Consider the following 20064-nt stretch of genomic DNA (forward strand, 5'->3'; position numbering starts at 1 on the left):
TCGACATCAGTCAGATCATCCCCTCTCCCCCTCAAAACCCCTGAAAGTCTTCCCATTGCTCTACGATGGAAATCTTACCATGCCCTGCCTGCTCACATCACGGGCCCCTAGCTCACTCTGTCTTTAACCTCTTCCAGGTCCCTCCCTGCAGGTACACTGGCCTCCCTCTGGTCCCAGCACACGAAGCCTGCTTCAGCCCCGGGACTTTGCATTTCCTGTTCCCTCCGCCTGGGACCCTCTTCTCATCATTCACGTGCATCTTTTTTTTTTTTTAATTTTATTTATTTGTTTATTTTTGGCTGCGTTGGTCTTCGTTGCTGCACACGGGCTTTCTCTAGTTGTGGTGAGCGGGGTCTACTCTTCTTTGTGGTGCGAGGGCTTCTCATTGCGGTGGCTTCTCTTGTCGCGGAGCACAGGCTCTAGGTGCGTGGGCTGAGTAGTTGTGGCTCACGGGCTCTAGAGCACAGGCTCAGTAGTTGTGGCTCACGGGCCTAGTTGCTCCGCGGCATGTGGGATCTTCCCAGACCAGGGCTTGAACCGGTGTCCCCTGCATTGGCAGGCGGATTCTTAACCACTGCGCCACCAGGGAGGTCCATCTTAAATGTCAGCTCTCAGAGACGTCTAAAGCAACTGCCTCCTGGTCGCTCCGGTCACTCTTCCCTGATGCCCCGCTTGCTCCTCCACAGTGCTTTTTGCTGTTTTGTTCTGATTGTTGTCTGTCTGCCTCGCTGGAACATACATTCCCTAAGAGTTCGGGCCTCATTTGTCTTTATCACCAAGCCCAGGACAGTGCCCAGAATAATACGTGACATAGAGAAGTTGTCAAAAAGATTTGTTGAGTAAATGAATGAATGCACTCATTGAAATGACCAAATGATTGGTTTTAATTGTTCTGTTGACATGAGACTCCAACTCCTTCATTGTTTTAAAGAAGCAAACTCCTAACAAAGAACTCATAAGAATTATAAGGCAGCCCACATTCATGGCTTTCCTCCAGCTCTGTGAGGCTCCCCATCAAAATGTGAGAACAGAAAGGGGGTGAAACTAACTCACCGCCACGCGGCTCATTGCCTAAGGCGTGTGGTCACTGAGGCAGCTACAGCCTCCAACGCAGAGCGGGCCCCAGCCCCCATCTCCCAGGCCCCTACATCGACGCTGGTGATGTGTTGACTCCATCATTGCTGGGACGGGGGTCACGCCACTGCCTGGCAGCTGGAGGTGGAGTGGCCAGCCTCCCTCAGCCTGTGTAACCCATTGTTTCTAAAGAGATGTTGGTGCAGGAGTCGCCAAGCTCTCAGGCCAGCTCTGGGTTCTTTGCTGAGATGGAGGTGTAACCAAGGAAGGGGCTTGAAAAGTAAAAAGGACAGAAAATGAAGACAACGAAGGTAGATGACCTGGCCCTGACACAGTGGCCATGAAGCAGGAGACCATCTCCCCCAAGGGGTGGGCCAAAGACTCGGCTACTCCCCTGACCATAAATGGCTTGGCCAGAGCTCTCTGGGAGCCACCTCTTCTCCTGTCACCCGTGCTCTCCCAGCTGGATGTTCCTACAAATGCAAGACACAAGCCAATAACACCAGCAAGAAAGGAGCTTGCTGAGGGTAGTGTTTGGAGAAAGCTCTCGGGAGGCTGTCGGAAATGGTGAGTGAGAGTCAACGTCTTTCCTCTACTTAACCTTCATTTCTCTCTATAAAAAGCAATCCCCAGACTTTTAAATTTCACATCTCCTAATTCAAATATAACTGTACCCTTGGGGCAAGGAAGTTAAGGAGCTTGGCTTTTAATTCTTTTCCAATGTACAATCATTTAAAAACATTCTATCTAGTATTTGCTGATTCCATCTTATATTTTAATACTAAGGTTTTGTTTTTAAAACCCCACATACAAGGGTGCAAAGTAAATGTTTCAGCTAAATTCAGTTCCCAGTTGAAGCAATGGGTCCGACCCGTGCCTTTATCCTTATTTGTTCAGTCTGCCTTCTGCTACGTGATCAGCAACAGGGAGAGTCATAAGTTGCATCAGAAACCTTCCACCTTTCTTATTGACTTGATACACGTTTGCTTATGACTCAGTCGAATGAAGCTTGGTAAGTTAGAAGAGGCTTCTGTGATTCCTTTTTAAAGAGATTATTAAAAGGAGTTGACATCTAGGAGTAAGTCTGTTAGAAGCATGAACACCTGAACAAATGTAGGATGGGGGGGTGAGCAACAGGAGGACTGAAGGGCTGTCAGGCCCAGGTTAGAGTGGTGACCTCTCCCACCTCTAGGCCTCACGGGGTGCGGAGGGGCCCTGCCTGCTGGCACCACATTGGAAGAGATCTCCTGATCCAGAACCCGCATTTCTATCTACTAGGAGCTGGGGGAGTAGCCAGACTAGAGACTTGGGGGTCAGAATTCAACAGTCAGGACCCAGTTCCTGAGGAAAAGGCAGTTCAGGGAGGGTTCAGAAGGTTAGGAAGAAGGCTGTCCTCTAAAGAAGACGCCCTCTGCATTCTTGTTTCTTGAAAATCTTTTTTTTTTTCCCCAATAAATTTATTTTATTTTATTTATTTATTTTTGGTTGCATTGGGTCTTTGTTGATGCACGCGGGCTTTCTCTAGCTGTGGTGAGCGGGGGCTACTCTTCATTGCGGTGCATGGGCTTCTCATTGTGGTGGTTTCTCTTGTTGCAGAGCATGGACTGTAGGCACGCTGGCTCAGTAGTTGTGGCTCGCGGGCTTTGTTGCTCCGCTGCACATGAGATCTTCCCAGACCAGGGCTCAAACCCATGTCCCCTGCATGGGCAGGCAGATTCTTAACCACTGCACCACCAGGGAAGCCCTCTTGAACGTCTTTTAACAAGACGTTAAAACAAAAAAAGAAAAAAAAAAGGAGTTGAATTCAGGCTTTGGAGTTGGGAAGATCTGTGATCTAGCCTCTCCCACTTACCAGCTGGGGACCTTGAGAAAACTGTCCTGGTCTCGGTCACCTCAGCCATGGTGTGGAGATGAGAGCGCTCCCCTTGTGGGGAGGTTATGAGTACAGCATGTGACCACTCACTCATAACAGTGACTGGTGGTTATCCCGTCTCCCCTCCTTCCCATCACAAACAGCAGACTCCTAATGAGTGACAGCCACTGAGATCCTGATGTACCTTCAGAACCATTATGTAGATATCACATAGTAGATATCACATAGTGCTTAGACTAGCAATGAGTGCCTTGCACCAAATCCCAGTACTTTGAATATTGCTAATCCATGTAGACAATTCCATCCAACAAGATCTTCCCAGGGGCTTCCCTGTGCCTCGCTCTGTGCTGACTAGGCCATGAAGAATATGACACCACGTGATCCTCCACCTGGAGTGTTTTATAGTTTCAAAAGAGCTGCCACAGACATTATTTCCTTTGGGCTTAGTTAATAGTATCCCTGTTTTGAGGATGGAAAAACAGTGCCTGGGAGAATAGATTTGTTGTGGGGAAATGGAGACCAGAGAGTTTGATTCACTTTCCCCAGGCCACACAGCTACTAAGTGGCTGAGTCTGGACTCAAATCCACATCAGGGGGCTCCAAGCCCAGGGTTGCCTCGCCCCACCCAGCTGCCTCTCTAAAGGACACTGCGTGAGATTCTTCTCCACCCACATTTACATGATGTTTTTCTTTCCATGAGAGTGCTGTAGTGTGCTTCTACAAAATATAAATGTCTCTGTGAAATTAGCCAAAACCTTCGTCATCCAAATGTTGATAAACAGCACGTGCAATGGCCCACTTGTTGCTGCTCCTCCCTTCTGCTGTCCCCCCAAAGGAAGCTTTGTCCTGGGCCTGCTGACATCAGTACCCAGTGCTCGCTGATGAGATAAGGCTCTGGGCAGCTGCGTTTGATGCAGAGACCATCCAGTGTCCTCTGCAGGCTCAGTTGGCATTACCGTGAAAGGTAGTGGTTAGGTCCCTTGAGCAGGAAGACCCTGACCTAAGGTGGCCGAGATGTCCCTCTTGTCCTAATACTGTCCTGGAAGAGGAGGTGCAGAATAATTGGGGGCTCCAATTATTCTGCAGAAACTCTAGGAGTCCTGAGGAAGCTTGTAATGTAGTAGAAAGAGGCTGTCACCAAAAGACCCAGTCGTGTGAATTTGGGCAACCTGTTCAAATTCTTCATCGATTTTCTTCGCTATAAAGTGAGGGCCCCCTGTTGCTAAGAGACAGAGAAGTGAACAGTCGCCACTGAAGCGTGCTGGCTGGCTGGGGCCATCCTAATTGAAAGACATAATCTCTGGGGCAGGGGGTAGGGGGAACTATACATTGTAGGTGCTTGAAACATTTTTAGTTCACAGAGGAATTTCTCATTCATTAACCTCTCTGAATTCCAACCTTCCAGAAAGCTAGCTAAAACAGGTGTCTCATCGATTTTGCATATATTGGGACTATTGCCTCTAAAACCATCTTCCAGATTGGATTTGAGTCACATGGACCAATCTCACTTGGCCTGTTTTAAGAGATAAGCTCCAACTGTTCTCATTTATCCGTGAGGTAATTTCTGAGGAGTCCCTGGGCCTCAGCTTCCTCTTCTGTAAAATGAGAGTTCTGCCCTCTTGCACTGTTGGTGGGAATGTAAATTGATACAACCACTATGGAAAGCAGTATGGAGATTCCTTAAAAAACTAAAAATAGAACCGCCATATGACCCAGCAATCCCACTACTGGGCATATAGCCTGAGAAAACCATAATTCAAAAAGAGACATGTACCACAATGTTCATTGCAGTACTATTTACAATAGCCAGGACATGGAACCAACCTAAATGTCCATCGACAGATGAATGGATAAAGATGTGACACATATATACAATGGAATATTACTCAGTCATAAAAAGGAATGAAATTGAATTATTTGTAGTGAGGTGGATGGACCTAGAGACTGTCATACAGAGCGAAGTAAGTCAAAAAGAGAAAAATACCGTATGCTAACGCATATACATGGAATCTAGAAAAATGGTACTGATGAGCCTAGTGGCAGGGCAGGAATAAAGACGCAGATGTAGAGAACGGACTTGAGGACACGAGGTGGGAGGGGAGGCTGGGATGTAGTGAGTGAGTAGCGTTGACATATACACACTACCAAATGTAAAACGAATGGCTAGCGGGAAGCAGCTGCATAGCACAGGGAGATCAGCTCGGTGCTTTGTGACGACCTAGAGGGGTGGGATAGGGAGGGTGGGAGGGAGACGCAAGAGGCAGGGGATATGGGGATATATGTATATGTATAGCTAATTCACTTTGTTGTACAGCAGTAACTAACACAATGTTGTAAAGCAGTTATACTCTAATAAAGATGTATTAAAAAAAAAAAAGAGAGTTCTGAGGTAGATGATCTTGAAGGCACCTCAGGTCTGAAATGTTAGGATTCTCTTGGATTCTCTAATCCTTCCCAATCTTCCCATTGTTGGCTAACATTTAATTTTAAAACTTAGCAAACACATTGCTTCTAAAATGACAGAACCAGGTCTTGGGAGGCTTCAGGAAGATCAGGAGCTGGAGCTTAAGCCAAGCTGTGGGGAACCAGGGAGGCTGGGGCTGAATGAGAGCCCAGCCAGGAGGCATGAATCAGGGGTGGTGGACACGAACGGGGGGCGGGGCAGGGGTCCGGAAAGTAGAAACATGACCACTTCAGCTCCCTGAACAAGGGGCAGAAAGCGTCGCCAGCTGAGTTGGAGCGAAGTCCACCCATTTTTCACATCCAGGCAGGGAAGGGACTGGGTAAAGAGCAGCCTGGAAAAACTGGCATCAAAGAGCCCAAACTGGAGTGACAGGAGGTGGGGACAGGGAGAAGGAAGGAGCCACTGGAGGCCCTGGGCAGGGTCTGACCCGGGTAGGTGGGCACGTGGGCAGGCTAACATGTTGGTGTCCCATTGAGCCCACAATCTTGAATTATTGATGCCATATTTGGGGGAGAGGTAAGGCTGGGTGCTGAGTGAGGGGAGGGCCCAGAGGGTTAGCCTCTCCTCTGTCGTTCTGACCAGCTCAGCTCCAGCCTGGAACCCCTGTCTCGGACTCTGCAAAAACAGAAGCTTGTCTTCCTCAGCTTCTCCCCCTGGGAGGGACTTGAAGGAGCAGGCGTTCTTGTTGGAGCCCCTGGGGGGTCTTACTTCCCACCCCAAGAAGAAAGTGCCATCACTTTACACAGTTTCCTCCCTGAAAGGAGTTCCAGGGGGAAAAACAATTTTTAGCACTCTGCTGAACTTCTAGTAATGCTTCTGCTGCCCTTTTGGGTCAGGACTGCTCAGGCAATAGCTTCACTGGCTGGTCCCTTAATCTGGCCCTGGTTGAGGACCTGGAAAAGGAGAGGGGCCAAGACTGCCTTGATGCTGAGGGAGGAACTCATGACCTCAGGCTCCGCTGCTCCCCTGCCGTCTTTTGGGGCCAAGATTGAGAGGGGAGGCTGGGACGGACTGAGCCTGTGGGTCAGTAAATTCTCCTGGAATCCGCCAGGGTCAGTGACATTTGGTGGAGGGGTGACGAGCCTGGCTGACCATTCCTGGGAACTCTAATGTTTCCTTCTCTCTTCCAGAGTTTTTCACTGAACTTCACACTGCCGGCCAACACGGTGAGTACAGCAGTCCCCGTTCACCAGGCAGGTCAGCAAAGATCAATGCAGAGTTGACACTGGGCCTCCAGGATGCCGTCACACAAAGCTCATGTGGAGCAACAAGTTACACAGGTTTCAAAGGCACTACGTAGAGCTGGGGGGTGCTGAGAGAAATGTTTTCGATTATAAAAATTATAAATACACATTTTGAAAAGGAAAACAGCAAAAAACCAAAACAGCTAAATTGCCATCAGCAGAAAACACTGGGGACACTAATTCCAGTCCTGTCTGATTCTACATAAATTTTGACTTTTGTTGCTTTTGTACCATGGTCTTCTTATTCTACGCATAATTTTATATGATAAATGTTTTCCATCCACCTTTATAACCGTACTGAGGGTGGTCACATGATATTTCTTCAAGTGAATTATTTCTTTAAGTGATTAATCACTATTAGGAATGATTTTGTGATAAACGTAGGTATAGATAAATCCTTGTCAGCACTTAAGCTGATTTCCTTAGAATGCAGCCTAGAAGGGGAATTATTGGGTCAAGAAGAATGAATGTTTTATAGCTCTGAATTGTGACATTTAGTTGCAAGTCCAAATGGAGATTTGCAGTTGATGATGGTGGACCGTTTCAATCCAGAATTGACCCTCCATCTTCTGTTCTCGTGTTGTGTAGAGATAACACGCCAGGATTGTTTTCTGACCAGAAGTGCTGCTGTGATGGAGCCAGGTGTTTTCCTGGCCCAGTTTTTCAGTGGTTTTGGCTGTACCAAAATTTTCTGAAAAGTCATATGGTTATTCAAAGAGAATAAACTGAATCGCCAGGAAAGGGGACGCTTAAGCCCGTGGCCGTGTTTACTGTACCATGGGGGCATCATTCTGGAGAGCAGCAGAAAGGTAGAACCTCGAGACTCACTGCCGGCCTTCTGCTGCCACAGTGGCGGCCCTGACATCTGTCCATGACTCGCCGGCACCTGCTCTACCCTCCCGGTGTGGCCCTGCCTTCTGAACCTCCCTGACTCACTCTGCCCCCTGCTTCTGCCTCTGCCTGTTGTCTGCAGACAAATTCCCCTATCCCTCTCCTTACCTGTCAAAACCTTTTAATATGGCCACTGCTGGCACTTTCCCCCTGGCTGCTCGAAGCCAGCAGGTCCGTAGAGACCCCAGGTTCTGTCTTATCTTGGCTTGGCACAGCCTACGAAGGTAACTCAGAGAAGCAAGAAGCCGTTGCTTGGGGCGGTGAGGGTGAACGGGTCGAGAGGGAGGCCCTTACTCTGTTAGTCATCACTTTGGGAGCATCTCCTTGGTTCACAGCACATTTCTCTGAGAACTGTCCCTCCTCCCTTTGAACCTATATAGGACAACAGCCACCCCAGCCTGCCTGGGACTGTCTGGTTTTAGCACTGAATGTGCTACCACCTAGGCAATTTCTGTGGAAAACCAGGACAGCTGGCCACCCTACCTGGCAGTGATATTTCTACCATAGAACCCTTCCCTTTCGGTGCAGCTGGATGACTGGGAACACCAGAGCCCTGGGAAGTGGGGAAAGGTGGATACTCAGCTCATGAGAGCTTCTCTGCAGAGAGTTGGGGACAGGGCCACATATGCAAGTCAGCCCCTACTGGGCCATACTGAACTGTCAAGTATAAAAACTGGGTTGGGATGCTGCATTTGGTCATGGAAGGCAGAGTAGTCCAACGGTTAAGAGCTTGGACCCTGGAGCCAGGCCACTCGGCATCTGCCACTTAGGGCTGTGTGACCTTGCACAAGTTACTTGACTTCTCTGTGCCTCACTCTTCTCTTCTGTAAAATGGGGATCGTTATAGTCCTGCTTCACTGGCTATGGTGAAGAATAAATGAGTTGATACAGGAAAAGTACTTGAACAGCCTGGCACATAGTAAGTTCTCCATGAGCATTAGCTGGTACGATTAGCAGGTGTTCATGAGGGCAGAAAAATCCATCTGGAGAGAGAAAGAAGGAAGCAAACAGGCAGAGAAAAGTACAGGTGAAAGGCCATTCTGCCCAGGAGTGATGGAGAGATCCCAGGAGGGATGGCTTTGGTCCTGACAAGTTCCCGGTCCCCAGCTTCAGTCCCTAGAGAGGCCAGATTCCCACTGCCCATGGGCTCCATGAGGTACCCCTGAATCCTTAGAGGTAACTCATTTTGGGGGGCCAAAGCCAGCCCAAGTAAATTTCTGTAAACTGAAGACAAAACATCTTACCCAAAACGATATGCAACTCTTGGCATCACTCTGAGAAATAGAACCCTTAAGGTAAATGCAGGTTTATGGTGGGGGTGGGGTGAGATTGCGCTTCGGTAAAACTGTAGCTATTTATTTTTTTTAATTTTTTAATTTTTATTTATTTATTTATTAACATCTTTATTGGAGTATAATTGCTTTACAATGGTGTGTTAGTTTCTGCTTTATAACAAAGTGAATCAGCTATGCATATACATCTATCCCCATATCTCCTCCCTCTTGTGTCTCCCTCCCCCCCCCATCCCACCCCTCTAGGTGGTCACAAAGCAGGGAGCTGATCTCCCTGTGCTATGCGGCTGCTTCCCACTAGCTATCTGTTTTACATTTGGTAGTGTATATATGTCCATGCCACTCTCTCACTTCGTCCCAGCTTACCCTTCCCCCTCCCTGTGTCCTCAAGTCCATTCTCTACATCTGCGTCTTTATTCCTGTCCTGCCCCTAGGTTCTTCAGAACCATTTTTTTTTTAGATTCCATATATATGTGTTAGCATACGATATTTGTTTTTCTCTTTCTGACTTATTTCACTCTGTATGACAGACTCTAGGTCCATCCACCTCACTACAAATAACTCAATTTTGTTTCTTTTTATGGTTGAGTAATATTCCATTGTATATACGTGCCACATCTTCTTTTTTTTTTTTTTTTTTTTTTTTTTTTTTTTTTTTTTACTTTTTTTTTTTTTTTTTTAACATCTTTATTGAAGTATAATTGCCTTACAATGGTGTGTTAGCTTCTGCTTTATAACAAAGTGAATCAGTTATACATATACAATATGTTCCCATTTCTCTTCCCTCTTGCATCTCCCTCCCTCCCACCCTCCCCATCCCATCCCTCTAGATGGTCACAAAGCACCGAGCTGATCTCCCTGTGCTATGCGGCTGCTTCCCACTAGTTATCTATTTTACATTTGGTAGTGTATATATGTCCATGACACTCTCTTACCCTGTCACATCTCACCCCACCCCCTCCCCATATCCTCAAGTCCATTCTCTAGTAGGTCTGTGTCTTTATTCCCGTCTTGCCACTAGGTTCTTCATGGCCTTTTTTTTTTTTTTTTTTTTTTTTTTTCTCTTTTTTTTTTTTTTTTCCCCTTAGATTCCGTATATATGTGTTAGCATACTGTATTTGTTTTTCTCTTTCTGACTTACTTCACTCTGTATGACAGGCTCTAACTCCATCCACCTCATTACAAATACCTCCATTTCATTTCTTTTTATGGCTGAGTAATATTCCATTGTATATATGTGCCACATCTTCTTTATCCATTCATCTGTCGATGGACATTTAGATTGCTTCCATGTCCTGGCTATTGTAAATAGAGCTGCAATGAACATTTTGGTACATGACTCTTTTTGACCTATGGTTTTCTCAGGGTATATGCCCAGTAGTGGGATTGCTGGGTCGTATGGTAGTTCTATTTGTAGTTTTTTAAGGAACCTCCATACTGTTCTCCATAGTGGCTGTATCAATTTACATTCCCACCAACAGTGCAAGAGTGTTCCCTTTCCTCCACACCCTCTCCAGCATTTATTGTTTCTAGATTTTTTGATGATGGCCATTCTGACCGGAGTGAGATGATATCTCATTGTAGTTTTGATTTGCATTTCTCTAATGATTAATGATGTTGAGCATTCTTTCATGTGTCTGTAGGCCATCTGTATATCTTCTTTGGAGAAATGTCTATTTAGGTCTTCGGCCCATTTTTGGATTGGGTTGTTCGTTTTTTTGTTATTGAGCTGCATGAGCTGCTTGTAAATCTTGGAGATTAATCCTTTGTCAGTTGCTTCATTTGCAAATATTTTCTCCCATTCTGATGGTTGTCTTTTGGTCTTGTTTATGGTTTCCTTTGCTGTGCAAAAGCTTTTAAGTTTCATTAGGTCCCATTTGTTTATTTGTGTTCTTATTTCCATTTCTCTGGGAGCTGGGTCAAAAAGAATCTTGCTGTGATGTATGTCATAGAGTGTTCTGCCTATGTTTTCCTCTAAGAGTTTGATAGTGTCTGCCCTTACACTTAGGTCTTTAATCCATTTTGAGTTTATTTTTGTGCATGGTGTCAGGGAGTGTTCTATTTTCATACTTTTACATGTACCTGTCCAATTTTCCCAGCACCACTTATTGAAGAGGCTGTCTTTTCTCCACTGTATATGCTTGCCTCCTTTATCAAAAATAAGGTGCCCATATGTGTGTGGGTTTATCTCTGGGCTTTCTATCCTGTTCCATTGATCTATATTTCTGTTTTTGTGCCAGTACCAAACTGTCTTGATTACTGAAGCTTTGTAATATAGTCTGAAGTCAGGGAGCCTGATTCCCCCAGCTCCATTTTTCGTTCTCAAGATTGCTTTGGCTATTCGGGGTCTTTTGTGTTTCCATACAAATTGTGAAATTTTTTGTTCTAGTTCTGTGAAAAATGCCAGTGGTAGTTTGATAGGGATTGCATTGAATCTGTAGATTGCTTTGGGTAGTAGAGTCATTTTCACAATGTTGATTCTTCCAATCCAGGAACATGGTATATCTCTCCATCTATTTGTATCATCTTTAATTTCTTTCATCAGTGTCTTATAATTTTCTGCATACAGGTCTTTTGTCTCCTTAGGTAGGTTTATTCCTAGATATTTTATTCTTTTTGTTGCAATGGTAAATGGGAGTGTTTTCTTAATTTCACTTTCAGATTTTTCGTCATTAGTGTATAGAAATGCAAGAGATTTCTGTGCATTAATTTTGTATCCTGCTACTTTACCAAATTCACACATCTTCTTTATCCATTCATCTGTCGATGGACACTTAGGTTGCTTCCATGTCCTGGCTATTGTAAATAGAGCTGCAATGAACATTGTGGTACATGACTCTTTTTGAATTATGGTTTTCTCAGGGTATATGACCAGCAGTGGGATTGCTGGGTCATATGGTAGTTCTATTTTTAAAAACTGTAGCCATTTAAGTACCAAGTGTCAATACCTGGTTAGCAAATCTCTCCTTTGATGGGAGCTCTCTGGGAAAGAGGCTTAGGCTTGGAATGCACATTCAGGTTAGATTTATGGTTATCTATGAGACCTGGGAGAAGACCTATAACTTCTCTGAGATCTGGATCTTTTTTTTTTTTTTTTGTAAAATAGAGACAATAACTGTCAAAAGTCCAAGTCCCTGGGATTCCAGTGTACTCACTGAGGTTGATGAGAATATTCAATATATAACAGGTCTGGCCAGAGCTTTGCCAAGTTTAAAGGAATGACAAAAGCTTATACTCCTGGTGCTCATTTGATCCTCTTACCAATCCTAGAGGTAGGTACTCACAGCCCTATTTTATAGATGAAGAAATGAGGCTTGTTAGCTTGTGAGTGGAGAAATCGTCATTTCATTCTGGCTAGTGTGAGCCTAGGACTCGGGCTTTTAACCCCACACGGCACCACCTCGCATAGCTTACACGGGTCAGTTGCTAATCTGGAACTCTGTGCCCTGAGATTTATTGGTCCAGATAAGACTCTCACCTGAAATATCTCATAAATGGGTAAAATCCAGTGCCCCTCCTTGAGTGGAGATGTGAAATGGGAACATGTACTGTACTCATTCAACGTAGAAGTATCCCAGGAGCGTGGATAATTCACAACTTCAGATACCTGCCCAAGCCATTTGCTTCATTGCAGTTTGGAAACAAATAAGGCCTCCTTAAAGAGCCTGGCTTCCACTGGTATTTAACTTTTTTCCCTTCTAGCAATGGGGACAAGTAGGCCCGAAGTGTGCTGGGAAGGGTGTGGGGACTTGGGACAGGAGAAAAACTTTTTGAGTTCTGAAACCTGTTATGGCACATCCACAGGGTGAATAATGAAGACCTCACCTGCATTTCTGATTTCTCTCTCCTTGTAACCCAATTTTATTCCTTCTTACCTGGGAAGCAATCAAGGAGGGTTCTGTTTGGCAGTTGTTTTTAATAGGAAGTTTAGCAAAGGGATGTACTTTAGGCATTACAGCTTAACCCTGGACAGACTGTGTTGTGTGATGTGCATTCTATAGATTTTGTTTTCTTAAGATGTATGTTCTTTTTCCACCCAGACTTCCTCCCCAGCTGTTACCAGTGGGAAAGGAGCGGTAAGTATATCACTTAAATTTTGGAGCCTTGGCTTGGTCATTTAGAAAATGGGGATTATGCTGTACCCATCTCTTGCATTCGTTTTGAGGATTAAAGTTTGATATGTGAACTGTCACCAAGCACAGAATCTTCCTCAACTATTATTCTTATGACCAAGTCAGTTCAAAAGGGAAGGAGAACACGCAAAATCACAGATGATTCCCAAAGTGTTGATCAAAAGAAGCTAGACACAAGAGACTACATACTTTCTACCTGCATCTAGATGACGTTGAAAAACAGACAAGACTAACCTACGGTGATGGATTTCAGGATAGAGGTTACACATGCAGTGACTGGAACGGAGCCCGAGGGGTTTCTGGGGGGCTGGTAACGTTGTTTCTTCATCTGGGTGCTGGTTACATGGGTGGGTTCATCACGTGAAAAGTCATCAAGCTGTATATTTATAATGTATATACTTTTACGTATTATGTTATTCTTTAATAAAATCACCCCCCCCCAAAATGAAGAAGAATCCAGTATTATACGACAGTTGCATATGTGTAGGGATTCTGAACACTATCTTTGGTATTTTCAAATAATCTGCAAATCTGAAAACTTATGGGGCTACAAGCATGGCTATTTCCACCCAGATCAAAGCAAAATGGGAGTCTGAAAATTAATTGGCTCATGCATTTAACGTAAATAAATTTAAAAATTCATATCAAAATGGTGTGGGATATACTAAAACCTTTTACTTTTTGCCAGACTAATAGATAAGAATGGTATCTAATTGTTGCTTTGAACTGTATTTTAGCTCTTCCTCTGTTGATGCAACGTTTATATTTCTGTTCCTAGGAATGGCCTGTTCATATATTTGTCCAATTTTCTATTGAATTATCGCCCTTTTCCAATTGATTTAAACTATGTACATTAACTCCTATGAAAATGAGCCGTTTGTCATGTACGTTGCAAACAATTTTTCACTGTATTTCATTACCCTTTTGATTTTGTGTACGATACTTAGGGTCCATGTAGGGTTTTGTTTTACTTTTAATCAACCGAACTCTTCCTTTTTTCCGGGAGAACCTGACTATTTTCTCTGTGCAGGACTGTGGACCCTCTCTTGGGTTAGCAGCTGGCATCCCGTCCCTGGTGGCCACAGCCCTGCTGGTGGCCTTACTATTTACTCTGATTCACCAAAGAAGAAGCAGCAGTGAGTCCACCGAGGTGATTAGCAGCTTCTTTGGGTCTGGACATGTTGGCAAGAGTCGGTATTTGATGAACTGGCTTTGGGCTGAGGGTGTCAGGACCCATGTCTGTTTTCTGAGGACAAGGTGGTGGATATTTCTGTGCCTCAATTTCTGTCTCAGACTCATGACATTATCCTCCAGGCAGAGCTGATTTGTCACACAACCCTTGTGTCACTTGAGGATGGTATCTGGGGTGGCAAAAAGTAGCAGTAGAGAGGGACGTTTGTTGCTACGGCAAACACATCAGTACAGTGGGTGTGTTTTCTAACCTTGAGAAACAAGGCCACAAGCTTCACAAAGAGGATGGAGGTGATCTTAGGAAAGATGGGAGACAAACAGACCCTGAGGCGTCTATTGTAGGGATACGTCCGGGAGTATGTGACTCTATCTTTGTCCTCTTCCCACTTCTGAACACACATCAGTCACAAGGGAATCTCCTGACCCCACCCCATCCAAATACCGGATTGCTCTGGAGACCAGGCTCAGAATTCAAGGGCCACCCTGACCCATGTCCAGCCAGGCTCCATGGTTGTGATACAACTGTGTTGTGTGCACTCTGGGCTCTAATTCCATCCTTATTTATGAACATTCCTGATTGTTCTCACAGTGGTAGGCGTTAACGGGGAGTAAAGAACGTAGGTTCTAACCCTGGCTCTGCCACTGTACGATTTATATGATCCTGGACAAGTGACTTAACATTTTCTGTTTCTTGGTTAGTTCAACTCCAGAATAAGAGTCATTAAAAACTACCCACCTCAGGAATTCCCTGGCGGTCCAGTGGTAAGGACTCCGTGGTCTCAGCAGCCTAGGGCCAGGGTTCAATCCCTCCTTGCCCTTGTAGGGAACTAAGTTCCCACAAGCTGCGCAGTGCGGCCAAAAAGAAAAAAAATATACCCACCTTATTTATTTAATTAAACAATTTTTAAAAAAATTTTTTGTCTGCGTTGGGCCTTCATTGTGGCACGCAGGCTTTCTCTAGTTGCGACAAGCGGGGGCTACTCTTCACTGTGGTGCGCAGGCTTCTTATTGTGGTGGCTTCTTTTTTGCGGAGCACGGGCTCTAGGCGTGCAGGCTTCAGTAGTTGTGGCACGCAGGCTCAGTAGTTGTGGTGCACGGGCTTGGTTGCTTCGCGGCATGTGGGATCTTCCTGGACCAGGGCTCGAACCCGTGTCCCCTGCATTGGCAGGCGGATTCTCAACCACTGCGCCACCAGGGAAGTCCCTACCCAACTTATTTTAAGAGGTAAGTGGAGGTGTAAGGATGGAATGAGATCATAGGTATAAAGCTGTGTTGACAAGCTGTAAACTTTAAATATATTAAGAAATATTGTGGTTGTTGGTGGTATTATTTAAGTAATGGTTCCTCAATCTTTCAGGGCACTTTAAAATCATCTTGGAGGCTATGAAAATACCAACCACCAAAACCAATTAAATCAGAATCTCTGAATGATAGAGCTGTGGCATTGGTACCAAAAATATCCCAACATTTTATGATAGAACACATTAAACAGATACTAAAGTAGAGAGAATAGTATAATGAATCTAGTTATTAACAACAGCCAATCTTGTTTCATCTCCGCTTCCACCCACTTTTCCACACTGTCAACCTGGATTATTTTTGAAGTAATTCACAGTGGTATCTCTTGTTTATGTTTTTTCTGGGAGGGGGTAGTTATTATCTGTTTGTTTATTTTGTTTTATTTTTAAAGCTCTCTGGTGATTCTAATGTGCAGCCAGGTTTAAGAACCGCTGATTTTAATCATGGTCATGGGCAAATACTGTAACCTTTCATTTCTTCTTCTTCTTTATTTTGTTTTATTTTTTAAAACAACTTAGGAAAGTGAGAGGCCTTGTGAAATTTCAGAAATCTATGACAGTCCCAGGATAGCTGAGGTAAGAACTCTTGGTTATAAACACTATGCATCATTTACATGGCAAACAAGCTAAGGGTCTTAAAGCCTCTGGTGTACAGGAGAAGTACAGGGTAAGCACAAAGGAGGTTCTCATTATATTTTTACTGGCTGGACAGGAATTCAAGATTTATTTAATATTAGAAAATTAATTTAATAACACTTATTTCACTGGTAAAAGAGAAAAATCATGTGATCATTTCCATAGAAGAGAATTCAAAAATATTATACAGCCATTTGTGATGTGTACTAGCAAACCAAAAATTTAAAAGGTACTTCCTTAACTTGAAACAAGACATTAAAAAAAAAAAATTACAGCAAATATCATACCTAAAGGTAAAATGTTAATGATTCTTTTTCAGATCAGAAACAGAACAAGGACACTCACTGTTACCAGTTCTATCTGATATTATACTTTAGGCCCAGTCAATGCAGCAGGATGAGAAAAAGGAGTAGAAATTCACTCAGTGCAGGAGAATCCTTTCACAATGTATATGTATGTCAAATAATCACACTATTCTCTTTAAATATCTTACAATTTTATTTGTCAATTATACCTCAATAAAGATTTAAAAAAAAGAAAAAGAAGCAGAAAGCATAAGACTGGAAAAGAAGAAACAAAAATGTCATTATTTACAGATGATATGATTATCTACATAGAAAAGCCAAATTATCTACAGATAAATTAATAGAACTAACAAGATATTTTAACAAGTTTACTGGATATAAAATCAATATTAAAAAGTAATTCACATTTCTAAAAATCAATAACAATTAATTAGAAAAAGTAATTTTCAAAAGATACCATTTTGTAGTGGTAATAAAAATACACAGAATGATGAGGAATAAATCTAACAAAAACCTGTAATCCCTTTATGGAGAATAATAAAACTTCGGTAAAAGATATTAAGTAAGACCTAAATAATGGGAGTTTGTATTTAATGCTCCTGGTTAAGAAGACTCAATAGCATACAGATATCAAACAACTTCAAACTGATCTATATAATAAACGTAATTCCAATATAAACCTCAACAAATATTTTTCATGGAACTCAATAAGATGCTTCTAAAATCTATACAGAAGAAGACAGAAAAAAATTTTAAGTACCAGCAGACAGATAGAACAAATAGAAAACAAATAGGAAGATGGTAGATTAAAACCCAACCATATCAATGATCACATTGATGACATCCAATGTCTTGAAAACTGTTCCAAATATTTTGTCTGATGGTTGGTTGTTTCAGGTGGGAGGGTAAGTCTGGCTGCTGTTACTCCAACTTGGCCAGAAGCAAAAGTCTTTGATGTATTTTTTTTAAACCTGTTCGTTTTCTCAAGAATCCTAGGAGGTTACCCACACAGGAGAAGAATATCATGGGAGCAGAAGAAGCCCACATATACGTGAAGACTGTTTCAGGAAGTGAGGAGCCCATTCGTGACACTCACCGTCCCGCTGTCGAAGTGGAGAGAAGGAGGGGATTGTGGTGGCTTATTCCCAGACTGAGCCTGGAGTGATGCAGCACAGCCAAGGAGCAGATCTGGAGCTGGAACAGAGCTAAGCACACAGGGATTTGTGCTTGGCGTGAGGAGAGACGCCACGCTGCTTCTTAACCAATCCAAATTTCATTTGCAGATCTGGAAAACTTTAGGGTTGACTTTACTCTTTAAGGAACAGATCTGATAAGGTTCATTCCAACGCTCAGACCTTGTGGTTTAATAAGCAGTGAAGTCATTGTGCATCCAAAAGGAGCCCTTGGATCCTGCTCCTGACCCCGGTGGGGATTTGCTTTACTTTGTGATTTGGGGAAAGGGGTTTGATTTCTCAGTGACTTGCCTCCTCATCTGTTTTCATATCCGTTTTCTCAAAAGAGCCATCAGACCTGGCTTCCATGGGCAAGTTGGCCAAGGCTAGCATGGTGCAAGTTGGGATATAAATGAAACGTACAGGGGATGTGTGAGGAGAAGCAGTTCCTTATTTCTGAACAACTCAGGGTAGAAACCCCGTGGAACCACATGTTCCACTGCTGCGTCATTCATCACTCCCACTTGTGATCAGAGGGTATCTAAGGAAGGCAGTTCTGTAATGGGCTCTGTGTCTGTGTGTGGGTGCATGCGCACGGAGGGTAAATAGGGAGAAGGGAAAGCAGAGGTTGTTTCAAAAGATTATTAGAAATGAGGGCTATACCCATTTTGCGGGAGTGGAGAGAAAGGCCCAAGTCCTTGGACCATCATGGGGAAAAACTCATTAGCGGGAAGAAAGATCAAGAGGACTCTGAGTGGACGAACACAGGACCAAAGGGACGGCCCAAGTAGCAACGTGACTGTCGTCTGAGGGGAGCCCATGGGCAGTGCCACCGTCGCTTCTGTGAGGAGGCTTACAGGAGTCCTGGGTCCCCTATGCAGGTCCATCGCTTGTGAGCACGCCGGGTCTCCTGGTGGGAGAACCTGGGTCCAGGGCATCTTGGGGTCCACCCACCAGCTCCATGGGCCTCCTTGAAATGCTGTGGAAACATTCCTTTCTCACACGGGGAGCCTGATTGCTCAGAAACACACCTCCTCTTCTTCAAATAACCAAGGACAGGTTATACACATCCAATCACTGCCACATGCTAACACATGCTCTTCAAAGCTCTTTGTGAAATTCAGTTTTGTACCAAGTCCGCTGAGTCTAGTCACGTTAACCAGCAGATTTGGCCGTTTTTAAGCAGACATCCCCAGGGATCCAGGTGCTTATACTTCTCTTACACGTTGGGAAGGACCTTGGATTTGCTGAGAACATGACTGTGGCCTTAGCCTTGACACTCACAGGTCTGAGCTCTGGAGCATATCATGGACCTTAGCTCTCTATGTACAAAATGGAGATAGCCGTTTTCTTCCTCCTATCCTTAGGGGTGTTGTGAGGCTGAACGGAAACAGGCAAGTGAATAAGTTTTGTTTCTGATCTGAAAAAGAATGATTAACATTTTACCTTTAGGTATGATATTTGCTGTAATTTTTTTTTTTAAAGATGTCTTGTTTCAAGTTAAGGAAGTGCCTTTAAAATGTTTGGTTTGCTAGTAGTCTGCAAAGTGAGACTTGTATTTTGGATCATTTATTTTAATTCTACTTGCAATCCATTACTTAGTATCTTTATTTTAAATGGTTTCTACTAAATTAGCTAGGTTCAGTATTTCTGTCATTTTTTTTTCTGCTATGATGCACAAGAACTCATTTTAGAATAAAGTGAAAAGCAAAATGATCATTCTTGTGGACCTTCAATATGTCCATGGTGTTTCTTCGCCTATATTAAAGTATATGACATTGACCCTGGGGTTGGAATCAAGGGTATCCCAGGGATATTCCTGGTGCTGGCACTTTCTTGGCTGGGCTCGTGATGGAGATGTTCAGTCCTTCACAGAGGGCAGCCCACGTTGTGAGGAAAATGCTGAAACCAGAAGTCAGAAGCTCCAGCCCCCCAACCTAGGGTCGGTGCTAGCGTTGGGATGACCTTTGGCCAGTCACATTCTAGAAAATGCAAACTAATCAATCGTGACAGAAAGCATATCAGCAGTTGCCTGGGGATGGTGGGGTGAGGAAGGGTGGGAGGGAGAGATTACAAAGGGCCACAAAGAAATTTTGGGGGGTAAGGATATGTTCTCTATCGTGATTGTTGTGATAGCTTCGTGGGTGTATTACACATCAACACTTATCAAATTGTACACTTTAGACATATAATTTATTGAAAGTCAATTCTACCTCAATTAAGCTTTGTTTGTTTGTTTGTTTAAAGCATTCAAGCCACACAGAGTCAAAATCTCTCCTTCTTTATTCAGCATTTTGCCAGGAGAACAAGAGGGCATGGGAATGTGATTGGTGTCCTAGAAGGACAAATGCAGTCTTTCTCTGGAGAAGTTAGAAATAGACAAAAATAGATTCATGTACTCAGTGCCTAAAATGTAGAATGAAATCCACTCTCAAGGGCTTTCAGTGTCAGCCTGACCTGAAGACCTGAAAAGCTCCCAACACCACGTGTA

The 20064-nt window shown here is 43.9% G+C and overlaps 1 protein-coding gene across 1 annotated transcript; it reads left to right on the forward strand.

The window, feature by feature from the left end:
* Window positions 1–277: 277 nt before the first annotated feature.
* On the forward strand, window positions 278–18065 carry OPALIN (oligodendrocytic myelin paranodal and inner loop protein). The gene is made up of 6 exons (XM_082423961.1): window positions 278–1641; window positions 6542–6577; window positions 12879–12914; window positions 14002–14121; window positions 15980–16036; window positions 17390–18065. The coding sequence occupies exons 1-6, from the start codon at window positions 1639–1641 to the stop codon at window positions 17564–17566; spliced, it is 429 nt and encodes a 142-aa protein (XP_082280087.1). The 5' UTR covers window positions 278–1638; the 3' UTR covers window positions 17567–18065.
* Window positions 18066–20064: the final 1999 nt, after the last annotated feature.

Source organism: Balaenoptera physalus (genome assembly GCF_965194825.1).
Source record: "Balaenoptera physalus genome assembly, chromosome: 14".
Taxonomy (NCBI): domain Eukaryota; kingdom Metazoa; phylum Chordata; class Mammalia; order Artiodactyla; family Balaenopteridae; genus Balaenoptera; species Balaenoptera physalus.

Excerpts from the sequence above, each read along its gene's own strand:
- OPALIN (XM_082423961.1), top strand. Across the intron at positions 12,915-14,001 it reads TTACCAGTGGGAAAGGAGCG|GACTGTGGACCCTCTCTTGG; the intron begins GTAAGTATATCA and ends TTCTCTGTGCAG. Across the intron at positions 16,037-17,389 it reads ACAGTCCCAGGATAGCTGAG|AATCCTAGGAGGTTACCCAC; the intron begins GTAAGAACTCTT and ends CGTTTTCTCAAG.